Source organism: Gouania willdenowi, chromosome 21 (assembly GCF_900634775.1).
Source record: "Gouania willdenowi chromosome 21, fGouWil2.1, whole genome shotgun sequence".
In the NCBI taxonomy this organism is placed as follows: Eukaryota; Metazoa; Chordata; class Actinopteri; order Blenniiformes; family Gobiesocidae; genus Gouania; species Gouania willdenowi.
In genome coordinates this window covers 27651186-27672454 of record NC_041064.1, presented here as the reverse complement: position 1 = coordinate 27672454, position 21269 = coordinate 27651186, and the positions used below count along the sequence as shown (strand labels likewise).

Genomic DNA, 21269 nt, shown 5'->3' with positions numbered 1-21269 from the left:
CAGACTGTAACCGGACTAAATGGTGGTCCGTTATACACTCACACACTCACATACCTGCACGCATGTCACGTAGACGCTGATCGACGTGTGTGTGTGAGAGACACTCTACCAGGGACTCTAATCTCCTACGTTGGGTCTCTCTCACACACGCGCTGCTGAGAAATGTGCAGCTTTCAACACAGCAGCCATTGCATGTCAATAACTTCCGGGTGAGGTCTATCCGGTCTAAATAGCGTAAGGTCAAACTAACATGAACGTTTTGAAACGTCATCACCAAATAAGGAACAATGAAAAAGTATGTTTCCTCAAAAGAGAAGTCCACAGGAGCTCTGGCACGCACCGGAAGTGAGCTGTGCACTGAAATAGATATAGATGGTGCGCTAGTGCCCGCTCACACTCTGAGGTCAAAAGAAAAGCTGAATAGGTTTCACTTCTGTGCTGTCCATAAGTGAAATAAAATTAAAATAAACATTTGGAAATGACCAAATTACTCCAAAATAACAAATGAACACACTCTGGGTATTTGGAAGCCGTTGACAAAGTTTCAGGTCTAACAGGCAACACGTCGGGGAGATATTTGCGCACACGCGCACACACACACACACACACAGACCTTTTTTGCTTTTATAGATAGACTAGTACAGTGCCTGTCGGAAGTATGCATTCATGTGGGAGCATAAGTACAGTTGTCAATTATGGCCAAATGAGTATGTGTTTGAAGGTTGGATGTACTAAAGGTCTAAATACTCTGCACTATGTAGTGTTATAAAGGGGTTTATTTGCGGGTGCAAAGTAAAATAGTGTGTGTGATTTATTTGGTTTAATTTTATGGGACATGTGCATGATAAATATGTTAGTTGTTTTTTATACTCATTTTTATATTTTTTTTGTTTGATGTATTTTTCTCTACTGTATGCTTTTGGAGTCATTATTATTGTTATTATTGTTAAAAAATTATTGTTTTTTGTTGCCATTGCAGTGTGATTCTGGAATCATTTTGTGTATTTTTGTATCCTTTTTAGTGTAGTTTTGTGCATTTCTATTGTTATTTTGTGTAAATATTGTTTAGTTTCTTGTTTTCTTTTACTCATTTAGTATAATTTTTTATTATAAATACTGTGTGTGTGTGTGTGTGTGCGTCTACATCCATCTCCTCCGTGTGTTATCTCACGCACGCGTGTGCGTCTTGCACATAATCTGTCGCAGGTTGTTAAGAGAGTGTGTGTGTGTTCTTGCGCAAAACAAACAATAATCACAGTGGAACTGTGTTGTGGACCCATCTGCTATCAAAAACGTAGTCGGCTCATGACCGTCAGCACAGCCGCCACCTACAGGTAATGGGACGAAGGAGGAAGTGAAGTCTGTGACCCGAGATTTAAAGGAAGTTTTGAATCACGCGAATAATATTAAATAACCATGAAATATTAACTTAAATGAATTTTAGCGGTACAAAAACACTGCACTAGTTTTTCAGGTTAAATTATTTGTGAATTTTATTGTTTTTTTTTTTTTTTTTTGAAAAGCACACCGCTCCTGCACATGCTTTATGCAGCAGCTTGACTTCCTCCCTCTCAGTGTGGTGACTGTGCTGATGAGGCTGTACCAGAACCGTATAGTGAGAGAGTTGAGACAACGGAAGTCCAAAATGCTTGTCCGTCATTTGAATCCATTGATTCCTAGTGACATAACTGGGATTTTTGGTAATTTGTCTTCAATAACTGTATTGATTGACAATATTTATACAGTACACCATCATATGTATGTGTATATATAATATGTTTATGTAGTTCCATAGTTTTTTTCCCTAACATAAAGTTGTATTAATGATTAGTGTAAACAGCTAACCGAGCTGCTTTTTTGACGTATTTAATGCCAACATTAATTTGATTAAAAAGTGTTAATATGTACTATATACAGTATGTATTGCTTTGAATTTTCTTTTAATTGGGAGTCATTTTGTCTGTTATGTATGTTATGTGTTATGTATTTCCTTATTTTTCATGTGTTTTTGGAGTTATTTTCAGTGTATTTGTTGTTGTTTTTGGAGTAATTTTCTGTGTTTTTGTTGCTATTTTGTGAATGTCCTTGAATCAAGTTGTCTGTGTATTTAAGGAAGCTTAATCACTGATGTCATCATTTAGATGGTTCCATATTCCGACGCCCTGAAATGAAATGCACCTTTCTTTTGTACTGTTCTCAATTTTGTGTTTTTAACATCTGTATTCCTCACTATAGAAGCTGGCTTATCTGCATTTAATGTAGTTAAGGCCAACATTAATTTGGTTAAAAAAAAATATTAATATGTATGCTTTGAATATTCTTTAATCTTCTTAAAAAAAGGGGTAATTCAAAAACACCACACATTAATGGGTTTAGATACGCTGATAATACTAATAATAATATCCAATATGATTATTTAAAGGTAGGGTAGACGATTTTCAAAAGCCAGCCTGATTTAGCACGTAGCCTACCCGACAGCCTTTACCCCCCTCGCCCCTCCCCTCTGTGCTCCGTTTCACTCACATGCACGCGCACAGCTGCTGCAGAAGAGGAGCTCAGCTCATCGCTTGTATTGTGTAGAAACTTCATTGTCTCATGTCTCATTCAGCAGTAAGTAAACACTAAACTTTATCATTATATATGTCAAAACAACGTGACCAAAAACTCTGTTTTAACTCTGTCAGTGGTGACGCGCTTTCAGTGTGAGCTCGTGCACGCGAGGGGTTGAGAACGGTTCCTTTATTTTTCATTGGTCGAAGTTATTACAGATATACAGCTGCTACAGTTGACAGATTTTCTTCGTTCCTCTTTCAGAGCACATATGATCTTAACTTCTGTCAGGACACAAAGACAATTTCAACCAAAAACTTAAAAAGTGTATCTTGAGAAAATCGCCGACTTCAAAATTGAATCACAAACTGTCTCACCTGCTGTATCTTTAATGCGCTACAATGGTGGCCTGCTCACTTCCTAGACAAAATGTGAGGCTCTGTGAGCCACCATTGCTGTAAAAAAAAAAAAAGAACCACTGAAGTAAACGGAGTTGTCGCAACTTTCTCTCTATACGGCTCTGGGCTGTACCTCCGTGAAGGGGAGTTTATTTTATTATTTTTGCCATCTGTGGTTGTCATACCTCATATATGTTGGTAAGATTATGTTTTGTAATGTTATGAACCTGTTTTCGATCTAATGTGTGAGCTATTTTTGCGTTTTAGTACTTTTGTGAAATCTGCTAATAACTGCAGTTAGCTAACTAGTGCCTTGTGTAATAACATCACGTTACATGTATTGAGCAACCATTTTAAATGGTAAATGGACTTGATTTATATAGCGCTTTATCACCACACTGAAGCAGTCTCAAAGCGCTTCACATATCAGCTCATTCACCCAATCACTCTCACATTCACACACCAGTGGGACAGGACTGCCATGCAAGGCGCTAGTCGACCACTGGGAGCAACTTAGGGTTCAGTGTCTTGCCCAAGGACACTTCGACACATAGTCAGGTACTGGGATCGAACCCCCAACCTCTCGATCAGAAGACGACCCACTACCACCTGAGCCACGGTCGCCCGTTTTATTGTGCTGTTTGCTTATTTGTGCATTTTACTCCATCCACTGACACCAAATATGATTGTATATAATTAAGGAGCCAAGCCCGCGGGGCCTGGGGACCGTGTATGTAAACATATGCGGTTCCTAGGACCAGCGGTACTAGGAACCCTATTGTATTTGTTCCGATTATTAGGGGGCCAAGCCCGCAGGGCCGGGGGACCGCATATGTAAACATATGCGGTTCCTTGGACCAGCGGGGGTTGACAGCTCGTTGGTCTTGGCCATAGTTTGGAGTGTGACTGTTTGAGGTTGGGGACAGGTAACTTTTATACTGATAACGAGTTAAAACAGGAGCCATTAATACAGGTAACGAGTGGAGGACTGAGGAGCTTCTTAAAGAAGAAGTTACAGGTCTGTGAGAGCCAGAAATCTTGCTTGTTTGTAGATGACCAAATGCTTATTTTACTGAGGGATTTACAAATTAATTAATTAAAAATCCTACAATGTGATTTTCTGGATTTGTTTTCTCATTTTTTCTCTCATAGTTGAGGGATACCTATGATGAAAATTACAGGCCTCTCTCATCCTTTTAAGTAGGAGTACTTGCACAATTGGTGGCTGACAAAATACTTTTTTGCCCCACTGTATATCGGCACCCGATACCGCACTTAAAGCTGGTATTGGTAACTAATAACTTAACACACCAATACCTTTACAGCTTCAAATGCATTGTCTTGTGTTTTTCTCTCTCCCAACTCTCACACACTGCTGCCCTGACTCCTAATCACAAGTATGGTGACGTAGGCAAACCATTGGCCCGGAGCTGCCGCTCCGAACCAATCGCAGGGCTGCATTTTCATGATGTGGAAAAGCAAAGGAAGATCCCTACATGTGGAAAAATGTCTGCGATTTGGGAACATTTTAATATAGAAACTCCAGCGAGTCTAACAGTCAAGTGTACATTTACGATCTGAAAGTTTCGAGAGGTGGAATTAAAGAGGTCAGTTTCAATACCACAAACCTGATTAAACATTAGAGAACCAACCCCCTGAAACAGCACCAAGAGTTTGAGGCTACAGCAGCTGCGAGCAAGAAAAAGGGGGGCAGACCAAAGCAACAAACCCTAGTCAGTTCACTCCATGGAAAGGAGCAGTGGGATGGGAAAAGTGAATCAGAAAGAAAGATGACTGCGAAAATAACAGAAATGACTGTGCTCTGTGACCTGCCCCTCTCCTTTGTTGACAACGTGGGATTTCGGCTTTTTAATGGCGCACGCAGCCACTGAGACGGCCATACCTGCACTCAAAAAGACGCTCACGGAGCACGTTTCAAGGAAGCGAAAAGATACAGGCTATTAGCTTCATCACAGATATATTGAGCAGCAACATCTCATTATTTTCGCTGCTTAGTTTAACTGCTCATTCACCGGGTGGACGCTAAAGCATTCCAACAGGAAAGCGTGGCGCTCCACGCAAAAGAGATAAAAGGATCCCACACTGGTGAAGCAATAGCACAAGCAATAAAGAATATGCTGCTTAACTAGAACATCCCAAAATCAAAGGTAAGGTTATCCTACTAATTTCTAGAATTAGCTATTTTGTCTTATTTTTCCACTTGACTTACTGAAAAAATACTGAGCAATCTGTTTCAGAAAAACTATACGAAACACAAATTTTACAATATATTACTGTTATTATACAAGATATACACATTTCATTAAGCATGATTTTAATTATAAAATATATGTAATTTTTTTATAATGTATAATTTAATGTATAATTTTTTATATTTTTACAATTATATTATTCTTATATTGAAGGTTCACACCATTCCTCGTGACAACACTCACAATATGAAGAAAAGGTTTTAGCAGTGTCAGACGAAGCCATGATAGCAATTATTTTTTACTATTTTCAAAAGAAAAACCGGTCATATCTTTATTTAAACACTGTGGTATCGGTAGGTATCGGCATCAGTCGATACGACCCAACCGGGTATCGATATCAAGACAAAAAAATGGTATCGGAACAACACTAATTTACATATATATATATATATATATATATATATATAAATAAATTATGAAGATGTGTTCATAAATGCCCCCTGTACAGATATGTAAATATTTTCAGCAATCAATGAATAGCACAATGATTCATCAAAATTAGTTACGTGTTAACGTTTGTCCTCTTTATTCAAAAAATCAGGATCAAGTTATATATTCTTATGACCAGATTATTTCCAGACTAAATAATGTTAATATTTATCCACACAATAAGTGTTACATACATTGGTAGCTGTAAAAACTATTAAAAACATTAGAAAAATAAGGTGGTTTAGTGCTTACCTATGTCCAAAACATACAGTATAAGGAGTAAACATTAAAAGTAATCATCAAATTCAAAGTTACATACATTGTTTTGACGCCTATTTGTTTCCCAAATATATTAATGTGTGTGTGAATGGGTTGATAAAAAGTAATAACTAATGTCTTTGGAGAAAAGCAATTTATGAGCTTCGGTCCATTCACTTGCAGGGCAGCTTTGCCTTTACCAATATGGCAGCCATGCTGACGTGTCGCTGCAATGAACTAACCCGCTCAATGAGAAGTCTATGCATGTCTATGCTCTTCACTCAAAACTCAATATTTTACTGTGACGTTTTAGACAATGTTGGGGCAAAATTAATTTATCATACATTTGCGTGTGAAGATCTGTGTGATTACCTATCAATGCTCCACATATACAATATTCATGTGTGTTGATTTATTAAGTGTGCTTGCATATCAAAGCTTCATTGTGTGTTGAACCATTTATCATCAAACTGTACATGAAGTGAGTCATTCTGTGTTCTTTGTCTTCTTAGTCACATACTGTAGCTTAGATAAACACCCTGGCACCGGGCCTCCAAGGCCGTTGATAAGGAGGTGCTTTTCACCTCGCAAGGTACAGTGGTGACTCACAGCTTCCCCTACCCCTCCCATCCTCATTCTTCATCCTCCTCATCCTTTTTCTCTCTCTGCCCCCACCTCTTTTCTCTTTTTTTCTCCTCTCTTCTCCCTCTAGCTTAGGACATTATAAATTATATAGTAAGTCTTTAGATAATTAGCACAGGTTTCCTTACCTTCCTGCCAGCAGGAATATTCATTTGTGCTTATCCCTTTAATTTGTTTTTTTTAATAAACATTTTTACTTTGATTCACATTGCTTCTGTCTGGACTTCATCATCACAGAGTGTAAATATTTGGTCTAAAACGAGGGATGCTGAAAATCTGCCATGACAACAATAAATTGTAATCCTTGGGGGAAATCCTTGTTTTCCGTCCATATTTTGCTGCCATCTCGCTGCCTCCAGCATTGTGGTCCAATTCTATTATAAACCTTAGGGTGTACTCACACTGGCAACTGGGGCCGTTCCAAGCTCACAGCAGGAATCCCCCCCTCCCTGTCCCTTTTCTGGCACGGTAGAACGGACGTGATCACCAGCTCAACTCGGTTCCCACAGAGAAACACATCATCACGTTAATTTATGACACACGTATGGCGTTACGTCACCATTAAGCGACTCTGGGTTTGTTGTTGACAGTACATTCTGTTAATTTCATATTTTCTGTTGCTTAGGGTAACTATAAACCAAGATTTACCCAGACACGTGCTCTTTTCACGGACTGGGTTTCCCAGGGCCCCTGAACGCATCACGTTAATTTAAATGACTGTAACTCTGCTCATATTTGCTCTATCGGAGAAATTCCACCAGTTTATGAAAGATAATAAGTTGCTCTTTACAGCCAGTGTCGGTACATTGTGGTAATTTACTCACACGTAATGGAAACATTAAAGATGCCGCTTTGTTTTGACGAAATCGACACAAGGAATAGAGAGAACCAAGTGAGTGAGAAAGAAAGAGAGATTAAAACAGACCAAATAACGGTGGATTTATTAAAAATGAAAGACTCTCTGACGATAAAAACCACCATGAATGGAGGTTCAAATGGATTTGAAAACAAAGGAGGAAACTGAGCCTATAAAGGTAAGATCAGTTTAATTTCTGGATCAATAAATGTCATTCTGATTTTGTGGAGCTAGTCTTTGTGTACATTAATATAAGTGTAAATAGATGCTTTTAATGTGTGAGACAATTTAGCATTTGTGTGTTTGTTTAAACTTTGTGTGTGTGTGTGTGTGTGTGTGTCCATCTGAGCATATTTATCTCCATCACATTCAGTTTTCCTTTTGATGAACATGACAATATCTAACTCTTCTTTTATTTCTTCTTCTTTAAGTCCAAGCAGGGTGGCCACGCCCCTCCCTGGACATTAAAACCATGAGCTGATCCTAGTTTCCATCATCTGGTTTAGACCCATCACTTCCGCACAGAATAAAGCTCAGAGTCAACATGGGAACATGGGAGGCACTTATTTATTGAAATGTATATTAAATGATTATTTAATTTTCTGTAATTTAATTTTTTAGGAGATGTTTTTAATTGTTTCAATAATTTAGAGACTTAAGGAACAGATTGAGATCTCAATGTCACCATCAGTGAACTTTTTTTTTTTTTTTGTAAATTATTCACTGGAAGCTTAGATATTGTGTGACACAGATATCAAAGTTTGTTGTTTTGAGAAGAGTCATATTTATGATTAAAAGTTATGATTGTATTATATTCTAAAGTTTAGAATTATCTGGCTCGTCTTCCTTTCTTTCTGTTCACAGCATAACTTTATATTTAGTTCTACAAAATGTGTTTACAGCTAATTTTACTGATTATTGTTACACATCATCCTGCATGTGCATTATATACAGTATAAATGTGTAGATTTAATCAACTGTTGGAGAAACCATTTTATTAAATACAAAGCAAACAACATGCAAACAGAAAAACAAAGGTAGAAATTGTGTATTTAAATTATGAAATTAGTGAGTTGTTAAAGTGCTGAGGTGCAGCGGCTGTCATAATATTCCCATCCTTGTACTTCCAATGTTTAAATGTTTTGTTTTTAAGGTTCATGTTACATTTTGCAAAAGGTTGCACTTTATTTCTGGCTTATTGATTTTTGTTTGGAAAATTATTACCCTTTCTTTCAGACATTTCATTTATTTGGGCTTGTATTTGTGATGTTCTGTTTTTGGTTACATTTAGATGAATACATTATTACACTACACTTTGCTCCCCAAGACACTGTGTTTGTTTTCATTCTACAGAGTTTGTGAGTATGTGTCCCAGAACACTGAAACACCATATATATATTTATATTATTTATACATTAGCAGCAATACAATGTCCAATTTCCATTTTTTTCTGGGTTATATAATAGCCAACCACATGTGTCCTGTCCACAAAATACCAGTAATATGTTACACATTTGCAGCAGTAAAATGTCCCATTTCCATATTTTCTGGTTTATATGGGTTAATATACCAGTAATATGTGTTTATATGTATATTTATACCCTTGGAAATACCCGGACCTGATGATGACCTGCTACACTCCGTTACTATCCCGCTGTCGGCTGAACAAAGAGAAGTCCTGAAGGTCATGTTGTCCTCTTCCTCCATGAGTTTTCTGTGGTGTTGTTCATATATATATCAGGTATCGCCAACTCTGAACTTTTCATCGGCTAACGAGCACTTCTGACACCGCTATCATTGCGGAATGCAGATGTTTATGTGCCGTAAAGCGTCGCGCGGTACCAACGTCATCACATTTTGCGCGAGGGCCGAGTCGAGTTGTGCGTGCGCATGCGCGGCCAACCGTGCCAGTCTGGCACGCTGTTTGGACCACCTCTTCTAGCAGGACCATCGGGCCGTTAACCCTCCTGCGGTGCAGTTCACACCTACGCAGGCCAGACAATGGCCCCCCATGGTTTCACACATGCACAGAGCTGGTTAGGAACGGCCCTGGTTGCCAGTGTGAGTACACCCTAAATCTATCTGAGAGTGCGCTGTCACACAGGAAACAGCTTGGTTAGATTTGATTAGTTCATGTGTGTCAACTGGTAGCCAGCATCCTATTTTACAATGTGGTGTGCTGGGGGGGAAGCATCTCAAAGGGCGACACATTCAGGTTGGACAAATTGATCAGGAAGGCCAGCTCTGTGGTTGGCATGAAGCTGGACTCTCTGGTGACAATGAGAGAGAGGAGAAAACTGGACTAAGAGCTGGACATTATGGACAATGCCTGCCACCCTCTGCACACTATCATCATCAACCAGAGGAGCCTGTTCAGCCACAGACTGCTCTTTCCAAAGTGCAGGACTAACAGACTGAAAAACTCCTTTGTCTCCCCTGCCATCAAACTCTACAATTCCTGGGTTAGGGGGAGGAGGGGTAACAGACAGATGATGAGCAGTAGTTGTAGTCTGTAGCACCAATCTTGTTTATTTATTATTTATTTCTGTGCATTCTGGTTTTCTTCTTTCATATTCTCTATGTTCTGTATTTCTAAATTCATATGTTATTTCAACCCTGAGTGGTGCTTTTCTTTTGTTCTCTTTCTGTAATGCTACTGGAATTGTTAATTTCTCTGACGGAAGCTTCCCAAGGGATCAATAAAGTCTCTTATCTTATCTAACTTCAAGCTGCAGTATGTAGAATCATGAGACTTGTATAAAAACAACCAGTCCTCCTCCCTTCCCTGTTTCGAAACCTATTGTCTCTTAGCGGTGTCCTTGTGAAGGCGCACAACTGTGGAGTTCTTAGCGATTTTTTTCTCAATAAAGACTAGTGACAAATGTAGGCACTTTTTTTGTGTTATTGGAGAGTTTTCTGATGTTTTAGAGACATGAAAGCACATACCACTCTTCGCTGTGAGGACAGGGGTGTACTCACACTGGCAACCAGGGCCGTTCCTACCCATGTGTGAAACCATGGGGGGCCATTGTCTGGCCTGCTTGGTGTGAACTGCACCACAAGGGGTGTAACGGCCCGATGGTCCTGCTGGAAGAGGTGGTCCAAACAGCGTGCCAGACTGGAATGGTGGCACGCTTTTACTCACATGTTTCCGCTACATGTGAGTAAAATTACCGCAATTTACCGACACTGGGTGTAAAGAACAATTTCTTATCTTTCATAAACTGGTGGAATTTATCCGTTAGAGCAAATATGAGCATTCATATGTTCTGTTGCGTTCGGGGGCCCTACGCAACAGAAGATAAGAAATTAACAGCAATGAGCATGTACTGTCAACAACAAATTCAGAGTCTAATGATGACGTAATGCCAATACGTGTGTCATAAATTAACATAATGAAGAGTTTGTCTGTGGGAACCCAGTGATCACGTCCGTTCTACCATGCCAGAAAAGGGACAGGGAGGGGGGGATTCCTGCTGTGAGCTTGGAACGGCCCGAGCTGGCAGTATGAGTGCAACCTAAGAGGCTCACACCTCCTCCTCTGCCACAAAGCTCACAAACAAGCAGCCGCAGCAATCCCAGCAGAGCAGACAGCCACTCCACTGTCCAGACTGCAAATGATACATTCTCTCTCCACCGTGGATATGCTTCTCTTAGGTTTACAAGCGATTTATCACGTCTGTTATCGCTCTCCCACATACCGAGTCAGAAGGGCCGCAGTGTGCCTTGGGTATGTTTGGGACTTTAGACTGTTGCTTCTCCACGTTGGATTGTTTGCATGGGATATTTTCTAATCTATGTAAAGTTTTAATATTAAGCACTTTGGATTATATTTTATATACAAAAAGCATATAATACAATGACAGTCTTACCTTTAACGATTCTCCTTTTTTACCCAAATAAATTCTGTGTTTTACATGGGCCCCGTATTCTTGAGCAAGACTATGATCTCCACTCAGATGAACAGTAAGGGAGCCAGGCCGAGCCGTCAAACTGAATTGGGGAGTGCAGGGTTCACCTGGAGGGTTAGAGCAGTTGACAGAATTGTTAGATAACAAACTGTGAGCAGGGCCTCTGATTTTCTATAAACACACCTAATTCAGGTTCTTAAACAGACAAAGCAATCTGAAGTTTAACTCTCTCTCCTTATTTAAAATCTGACCCCAATATGACACAGACGTACCTCCATTGCATGTTTTGAGATAATATCATGGATTTACACTTTACTTTTCCTGGGTGACTGAATATTAGGTGTAGCATATGAACAATTATGTCCAACTTTACTCCTTATCTTGTTCAAAATCCCGCACTACGTATTACAGTTCGACTAGTAATCACGCTATGCGGTTACTGAAAATGAATCATCTGAAATGTGTTTATGTGTGTGATGAACAAGTGGTTGAGATAAGGTATTAGTCAAGTCATCTAAATGGGGAAAGACAATTAAAGGGAAACAAAACAGTAAAGTGTAAGATAAACATGGACGTGACATGGAAATGGTCAGGGGTGGAAATTAACAAATTACATTTACTCTCGTTATTGTAATTGAATTGCTTTTTTGTGTACTTCTTTTTTGAGTACGTTTTTAAAATCTGTAATTTTACTTTTACTTAACTAAATTTTGTTTCAAGTAACAGTACTTCGCTACATTTGAAATAGATTTTGTTACAGAGTAAAATAAATCTAGCATGCGGACGGGAGTCTGCTACATATGTGCTATTGAACGTACTCTAGAGCTGTTGTTAGGATCAGTGTGTATATGTCTATGGCCTGCTCTGTTGATTCACGTGACGTCACACACATTGCTGCATCGCGACAAAGCAAGAGTGCTAAATTCTGATGGAGAGCAGGAAACTTGAGAATCTGCCGTCTGAAATCATCAAAATGCCCTTGTTTAGTGGAGTTTACGGCTGAAAAGGAGGTGGCTCTCCTCAAACATGGTAGAAGTTCATATAGCTTAGAGAAAGAGTTTGTTAACTTATAAAAGAAAGCTCTTCGCAAAGATAGAACTTCCTATTACTCAACTTTAATAGAGGAAAACAAAAATAATCCTCGGTTTCTATTCAACACTGTAGCCAGGCTCACCAAAAACCACAGCTCTGTCGAACCCTCTATTCCTGTTAACCTGAGCCAACAGAACAACATCATCTGCAAACAGCAGAGATGAGATCCTGAGGTTTCCAAATCAGACTCCCTGCGGTCCCTGGCTACACCTAGAAATTCTGTCCATAAAAGTAATGATCAGAACAGGTGACAAAGGGAAGAGAAACCAACATGCACTGGGAACAGGTCTGAAGTACTGCCGGCAATGCCAACCAGGCTCCTGCTGCGTTCATAAAGGGAATGGACAGCCCTTAGCAAAGGGCCCCGGTCCCATACTCCCGGAGCACCCCCCACAGGGCACCACGAGGGACACAGTCGAACGCCTTCTACAGACCTTGCCGGGGAGGCTAAGGAGTGTGATCCCTCTGTAGTTGGAGCACACCCTCCGATCCCCCTTCTTAAAGAGAGGGACCACCACCCTGGTCTGCCAATCCAGAGGCACTGTCCCCAACTGCCACACGATGTTGCAGAGACGTGTCAACCAAGACAATCCTACAACATCCAGAGACTTAAGGTACTCAGGACGAATCTCATCCACCCCCGGAGCCTTGCCCCCAAGGAGCTTTACAACCACCTCGGTGACTTCAGACCCGAGTTTTTGCCTCTGCAACCACGCGGGCTGCAGTGCGCTTGGCCTGCCGGTACCTCTCGGCTGCCTCCGGAGTCCTACCAGCCAACAAGGCCAGGTAGGCCTCCTTCTTCAGCTTGATGGCATCCCTTACATCCGGGTGACACCAACGGGTTCGGGGATTGCTGCCGCGACAGGCACCAGAGACTTTATGGCCACAGCTGCGAACGGCTGCATCGACAATGGAGGAGGAAAACATGGTCCACTCGGACTCCATGTCTCCCACCTACCTCGGGATCTGGGAGAAGCTCATCCGGAAGTGGGAGTTGAAGACCCCACTGACAGAGGGATCCACCAGATGTTCCCAATAGACCCTCACAACACGTTTGGGCCTGCCAGGTCTGACCGGCTTCCTCCCCAGCCAGCAGATACAGGTCACCACCAGGTGGTGATTGGTTGACAGCTCAGCTCCTCTCTTCACCCGAGTGTCCGAGACACGTGGCCGGAGATCAGATGATACAACTACAAAGTCGATCATCAACCTCCGGCCTAGAGTGTCATGGTGCCACGTGCACTTATGGACACCCTTGTGCTCGAACATGGTGTTCGTTATGGACAATCTGTAACTTGGACAGAAGTACAATAACAGAACACCACTCGGGTTCAGATTGGGGAGGCTGTTCTTCCCAATCACCCCTGTTCAGGTCTCACAGTCGCAGCCCACGTGGGTGTTGAAGTCCCCCAGTAGAACAATGGAGTCTAGTACCCTTCCCAGGCACTCCAAGAAGGCCGGGTACTCTGCACCGATGTTGGGCCCGTAGGCTGAGACAACGACGAAAGACCTGTCCCACACACGAAGGCGTAGGGACGCGACCCTCTCGTTCACTAGGGTGAACTCCAACACGCGGCGGCTGAGCTGGGGGGCAATAAGCAAGCCCACCCCAGCCCGCCGCCTCTCCCCGCGGGCAACGCCAGAGAAGTGGAGCGTTCAGCCTCTCTCCAGCAGTTGGGATCCAGAGCCCAAGCTGTGTGTGGAGGTGAGCCCGATTATATCTAGCCGGTACCTCTCAACCTCCCGCACAAGCTCAGGCTCCTTCCCCCCAGCGAGGTGACGCGGACCGAGGCACCCAGTCCTCTCTGCACCCGACCCCAACGGATCCCTCTGCGGGTGGTGGGTCCACAGGAGGGTGGGCCTGGGAGGATGGGGAGGGTGGGCTCAGTCCTTTCGGACTGAGCCCGGCCGCACCCCATGGGCAAAGGCCCGACCACCATGCGCTCCCATTCGAGCCCCAGCCCTGGCTCCTGGGTGGGGCCCCGGCTGCGCCATACCGGGCGTCGTCATGGTCCTTGTTCTTACTCTGTCCATAAAGGGTCTTCTGAACCGCGCTTAGTCTGATGGGTCAGACGCCGTAAAAAGTGGATTTTAAACCTACGTCTGCGTTCGTGAGGAGCAGAGTCTGCTGATGCTCGTGTCATCCTCCAGCAGTTCCAGATAAGCCACTGTGCGTCTTCACGCATTGTGTGCGTGTTTCTTTTTATAACAGCTACAGGTGTTTTAGCCAATTGATCAGCAGTTTTGCGCAATGATCATACGATTTTAATTACGATTATTATTATCAATATAAAACTGTATGCACACGTCACCCTGGGGCGTCAGTATCATTTTTTTTCTGCCTTCGACTAGGGATGTAACGATTAATCGGAAGGCAGTTAAAAATCGATTTATAGGTATAACGATTCACATCGATGCTGTGAAAATTGAATCGCAGAGCTTTTTTTAACCAGCAGAGGGCGCTACCCAGAAGTGTTGGCGGCGAGCGAAATCTGCTAATACTTTCTTTCTGGCCATCTTCTACTCTTAAACATATTCATAAATGATTCCTTACCCCTTTAGCACCGAAATAATATCAGGAATATTACGTGAATATCTGTAAAAGTCACGTTTTTCTATTAGTTCTGTCTGCTAGCATAGCTTCTCTTCTTCACTGCAAAATATCTGCATGCCAACCGACCGCTGGTAACCCAGCGGTCGGTTGATTTGTATTATTCCTTTATTTATTTCATTCAAGATTTATTTTTAGTTAAATTGCATTGTTTTGAATAGTTTATCAAGGGATTCTTTTGACAATGAAAAAATAGTATAGTATTTTCCCCAAAAAAACTAAAAAATATTTTTCAGTCATTTATATACAGTCCCATTTTGTAAAATAAATCGTGAGAGAAACGTATCGTGAACCCAGTATTGTGAATCGAATCGTATCGGGAGTTGAGTGAATCGTTACATCCCTGCCTTCGACTCATTCCACCTAGAATGTTTCATAGACTTTATATAACATACTGTACGCATTTCTTCCTTTCAGATGTGATTTATTGGATGCTCTGACACATTGGATGTATTGACACAAGCACTTACCTCATCGAATTGACATCCTTGACTTTTTCTTTATTAGCCACACCATGTCTTGTTATCATGCATGTTATTTTGAAATGGTGTTCTCTAATACATTATAATAATAAAAATATAACCTAGTTTCATCTTAATACGCGACTTTTTATTCTTTTATTGCATGGGAGAGATGCAATAAAAAAAACAATTGAAAAGAAAAAGAAAAAAAATAACTAAGTAACATTTACTCTGAATACATTTTAAGTGAGTTACTTTTTACTTTTATTTGAGTAGATTTTTACACCAGTGACTTTACTTTTACAAAATTTAATCAAAGTAACAGTACTTTTACTTAAGTAGATTTTTTCTGTACTCTTTCCACCCCTGGAAATGGTATACCCTAAAATGGAATCAATAATATCTTTACAATAAAAGCAGAATATTTAACACTGCAGTACAACAGTTTAAACTAAAGCCTTATTTATTTTTACATTTACGACGAAGACGCTTAACATCTTTATCGTCATTTGCTCACCCAGACACATCCAGGTGTCCTGGAGGTTGGTCATGAGATAAGCCACTGAACAAACAAGACACAAGTGGCAAATCTCTGATCACACTGTGGAAAGCATTATATTATTATAATGGATAAATAATAATACGTTTCATTTAGAGGTGCCTTGATCTTAGAAAGGTTGCATGCTAAACTGAGATGCTAATTTACATTCACATTTAGACAAAAATCTTTCAAACTCTTAGAATGCACGTGAAATTGCATCAAATTATGTCGAAGTTCAGCACAGTTTACTGAATAACACAATTTTTCAATATTTGACTGAACATAAGGCCGTGAAATTAATCAAAATTTGATTACAATTTTGGTTATTACACTCAACAATTACAAAACTAACATAATTGAGAAAAAAAAAAACAATTAATTAAAAAAATATATTTTTTATTTTCAAGTTTTATTATACATATGTTTTATTTGCTAAATAAACAAACTTCCACGATTTAGGTTATTTAGAAAGAATAAAATTTAGCACACGAGAAAAAAAGCAATTTTTAACACTAACTGAGTTGTTTAATGCAAGCTCCTCCGCCCCACACCCTCTCAAAGCTAAAGCTAACCTGCCGGCCAACACGAGGAAAATTGTTGCTAGCGGTCTTGAAACATGGCAGGAGAAACGCAGCAAAAAGGCTTCGTAAACAAGCAAGGCAAGTCAAATTCTCTTATATGTGAACACTTTAAGTTTGATAATGAAGAACGAGAGCAAAAAGACAGCACGTGCAAAGAGTTTTGTTTAGTGAAAAAATAAACAATACTAGATTTTAGTGTTTGAAGGATTTTATTTATGTTTAAAAATATATTTTACATTGTTTAGTACAAAAAGTAAATAACTTTTTGGTTGATAAATAATCGTTTCAATAATTGTGATTTCAATATTGACTAAAATAATCGTGATTATAATTTTTTCTATAAATGAGCAGCCCTTATAGCTTTGTATTTGTTTGTTACTTAAAACTTTTTTTTGCCGATAAGGACACTAAAAAAGATCTATAAATTTTGGGCAATTAAGTTACTTTCAACCATGCTTAGAGTTCAAACTACCTACTGACGTAAAAATATACATTGAAGATATTGTTTTTGCAGATAAATCTGGGATGTGTCAACTTAGCTCGAGGGGGAGACAGGGGGAACTAGCTCATGGAAGGATTCTGATGAGCACGGGCAATCTATGAACTGTAGAATGCTTGGGATTGTATGGACAATGCCGACTGCTGAACACTGATCAAACTGTGGTGGGCTGCCAGCATTTCGACTTTCATTACCTTGACTGCTGCAGGCCTCGACAGGTATCGATGTCAATCCATCTCTCTCTGCTTGCACGCGGAGCATTACACAACCAGCATGGTTACCATGAATTTTGGTGGATGTGACATTACAGAAATTCAGAGCTATCTGGACGCAGGCAGGTATATCTTTCCAATTATTATCTAAAATGCTAGAAGACAAATAAGTGAAATCAGTATTGATTATTGATTACTGAAAACACTTTACAGCCACAAGCACATTTTAGTTCTAAATGTCTCATTTAATGTGCACACAAGTCATTTAAAGTTCCTATATCACCATTTCATGTAAATGCAACAAGATACCCTAAAATAGTGCGTCCAAATATTTTACACCATATTATTTGCATATATTTACAGTATATTATACACTACTATATATGGGTTGTGATGTAATAACAGTTCCCAGCACTAGCTCACATTGAAGACACCTATGGAGTTAAATAGCATTACTCTCAAAGATGGTTAGATACATTGTCGCAGCAAATTGTAAGAAGACATCTCGGAATGGAGTTTTGTATTTACAAGTAACCAAAGCTATTATTTGGTCGGGCCACATAATTCGTCACAACACCTGTCTATGACCATGGCCAGACAAATTGATGTCTGCAGCGGTGCTAGTAGCTGAAGCTGGAGCCTTTAACAGCTTTAAAGCAAACAAAAGACTCATGGGGCAGATTTACTAAAGGACCCGCTTACTCGTTTTTCTTTCAGCACTGCTCTCAATGGGCGTCAGGCGGGGGTACATCATAGACAGGGCACCAGTCCATCATGAGGCAACACAACAACACAGACATGAACTCACACTTACATTCACTCCTGTGGGCCATTTAGAGACTTACGATTCATGTTCTTGTGCAGAAAAAGGATTGTATCAACAGTGAACCCTTCAAGGCTGTCCTCCTCTACTCGATGGTCCTAACTGCAGTGCTGATGTTGCGCTCACTGCTACAGCTGCTGCTGGCAGGAATGGAACTATGTGACCGAGCCCGACTACCAGTTCTATATCTGTATGAATCTGACCTGTCGGGTACCGTCGGGCATCCATCCTCTACTTGCAATAAACAGTCACATGAGCGGTAAATAAATAAACTGTCACGAGCCAGCTTGGTTGATAACTGCAGTTACCCTAACAGCAGTAGCTGTCGTTTCACTATGAAGTCTTAATTCTGGATCCTGCCCTATGCTCCTTTAACGCCACCAAAAAAATGGGCATCTTAAACTGTGAGTGAGGTACAGAAACAGAGCTGAGCAGCTGAGCTGGTCCAGTGTGGCGTCTAGTGGACGCTTCTGTGCAAATACCGTACCTTTCTTAGAAGGAGAGGAGGACCTCTCCGCTGTGCACAGAGCGTGCAGAGGTGATGTTTCTCAGCGTGCTCCAGGCACAGTGCTCCTCCATACTCCATCCTCATCTCCATGTTTTGGTCATAAAGATGAAGTTTTGGGTTTAGACCCACGTGACCCACTTTTGTCAGAGCACTGATGGCGAGTGTCAGCGCTGACCTGCTGCGTAATTTATGCAGCTATGGCACAAAGTGTCTGACTCAGACTGTAAAAACGATGAACGGGACATCCTCCCGAGAAAGTGAAGCTTTTATTTTTTAGAGCTCCCTCGCTGACTGGCTGCAGTATAGGTCACAAACTGAGACAAGGGAATCGTTCTGTGACAGACAATGCAGTAAATATTTTGACCTTGGCTGCTGACTCCCACTGAAATGTACCAGCCTTACTACCCCTTTCTAAGGGATTAAATGACCAAATCAAAGACGAGCTTGCTGTCAGAGATGAGCCTCGTGACCTACTTTCATTGGTTTCCCAGGCCATTAATTTGATCTGATCTGTCTCTCCATCCTTTCCTGACTTGTAAACAAGACCCTGAGGTACTTCAACTCCTCCACTTGGGGCAGGACCTCATCTCCAAATCGGAGAAGGCACTCCCTCTTTTTAAGGTCAAGAACCATGGACTCGAATTTGGAGGTGCAGATTCTCATCCCAGCCACTTCACACGGCTGTGAGAGCTGAAGGGCACAGTCTGATGAAGCAAACCAAATGGACACATCATCTGCAAAAAGCAATGACCACTCTGACTCAATCTCCCCTGCCTCCTCCGAGACACGGTTGAAGGTCTCCCTGGGGTGGGAGTTGATGTTACTTTGGAGGGAACTATAAAACTTATATATATAAATATATATAAGTATTATATATAATATACAGTATATATAATATATATAAACTATAGGTTTCCTCTTCAGTATTTTGCAGACTGCCTTCTCTTACAGCCTGAGAATGGATAGCTTTATTTCCCACATATACAGTGGGCTATCTACATTCTCGTCAGTCAAATAAGGTTCACAGCAAAAAGGCTGAATTGATCCTTTCAGCGAAAGATCTGTCTGCAATTTATGCTCAGGTTAATTTGTATCCAAGTACGAAAGGTAAACACTTTTAAAGTAGTCTGCTCCAAAAATCAAACTTTAGTTTGCTTCGGCAATGTCGCTTGTGTACTCATCTGAAAAAGGGTCTACCTTGTGTCATCATCAGCCAGTCACTGGGATTTCAGCAAACCAAATGCTGAGCGGAAGTGAAAATTAAAATGTTAAATAATGATTAGAAACAAATTTAGGATTGTTTGGAACTTTTTATACCAGATATCAGCTGATTTTCTTCATAGAACATAAGATGTTAAAAATGGTGACATAGGGACTTGAAGTATATAACACAAAATTAGGACAAGTATTTTTTATCATTTAGTTCTCACCTACGGGACTGAACAGTGTAGAAGAGTTCCCTGTCCTCTGTTTGTTCTGTCCATATCAGCAACCAATTGGCAACATAGATGTTCTGAGGGGGTGGCACCTTTGACAAAGCTAAAACAGAGAACATAAATAAAAATCATATAGAGGTCACCCTTTCCTCACATAGATGTGAGGATGGTAAATTTAAGCTACACAGTTCACGTGTATTGGCCATTGTTTGCTTTTAATGAAACACATACATACACTGTAGGTTCAGAGACATGGCAGAGTACAGGTGTAATTTTGTAAATATGGGGAGTCAAATTTGTGGCCGATATTTTGTGGCCCCCAACTTATAATAAATAATAAAGTAAACAAAAAAAAACAAAACAGAAAAAAAAAAGTAAAGTTAATAAAGTAAACAAAAATGTGCAATAAGTATTAATTTCCAACTCAATTTCTACAAAACAAATAGTGCAAATATCAAAGATCATAAACTCAAAAATCAAACAGAAAATAAGATAAAAACCAAAATAAATTGGAATTCACTCAACACATAAATCTCTAATTCTTTTCAAATAGCAGGGTTTCAACCTTTTAAATAGTACACAAAGAGCCGTACAATATGCCAACCGGATGTAGACGCGTTTCGCGCATGCATTGAATGGAACCGCTCCGTGAAAAAATTAGGTAGTGACAGGTCGAGCCAATGAGAGCCGAACAGGGAAAAACATCATATCCCCTGCGCAAAGCAGTATCAAAACAAACATGGCAGCCGACACATACAAGACCAACTCAGCTGCGCTCTGGTCTGTTGTAAAACAGACAGACGCTGCTAGTGTCCCGCCTTACGGATATGTGAAGAAAGTTCCAGTCCAACAAGTGACAGTGTGTTATATATTTAAATCTATTTTCAGATTTAAAGCATTGTATTGTCCAGGAGCCTCATTTATAATTGTTGTGCTCGAACAAATCGGAGCCTGAACAATTCCATGTAAGCTTAGTGATTTAAAAAATTACAGTTGTTAACTTTGACCCTGGTGCACAAACATTTTGGAGATGTGGGGAAATGACGGCGCCGGTGAGGAGGTGCTGACAGCGTGACATGAATAGCAAAATGTGCTACAATTAACCTTGACAGGTGTACTGCACCGGTGACTACCTGCCACTGTCCCTTGAGTGGGTCGCACCCGGCGGGCTTACGCTGGGTGCTAAAC

General features: G+C 40.6%; 1 protein-coding gene across 3 annotated transcripts in view; it reads right to left on the bottom strand.

Moving 5' to 3' along the window:
* Positions 1–21269, bottom strand: part of LOC114455582 (uncharacterized) — a 51077-nt gene that overhangs the window by 19452 nt on the left and 10356 nt on the right. For 2 of the 3 annotated variants that reach the window (XM_028436908.1, XM_028436909.1), the window contains exons 2-4: positions 20076–20184; positions 17297–17469; positions 11279–11424 (exon numbers count right to left, since the gene is read on the bottom strand). In XM_028436908.1, the coding sequence (XP_028292709.1) occupies positions 11279–11424; positions 17297–17469; positions 20076–20184 (428 nt within the window). The remainder of the gene's footprint in view (positions 1–11278; positions 11425–17296; positions 17470–20075; positions 20185–21269) is intronic. The other variant, XM_028436910.1, reaches the window with a different exon arrangement.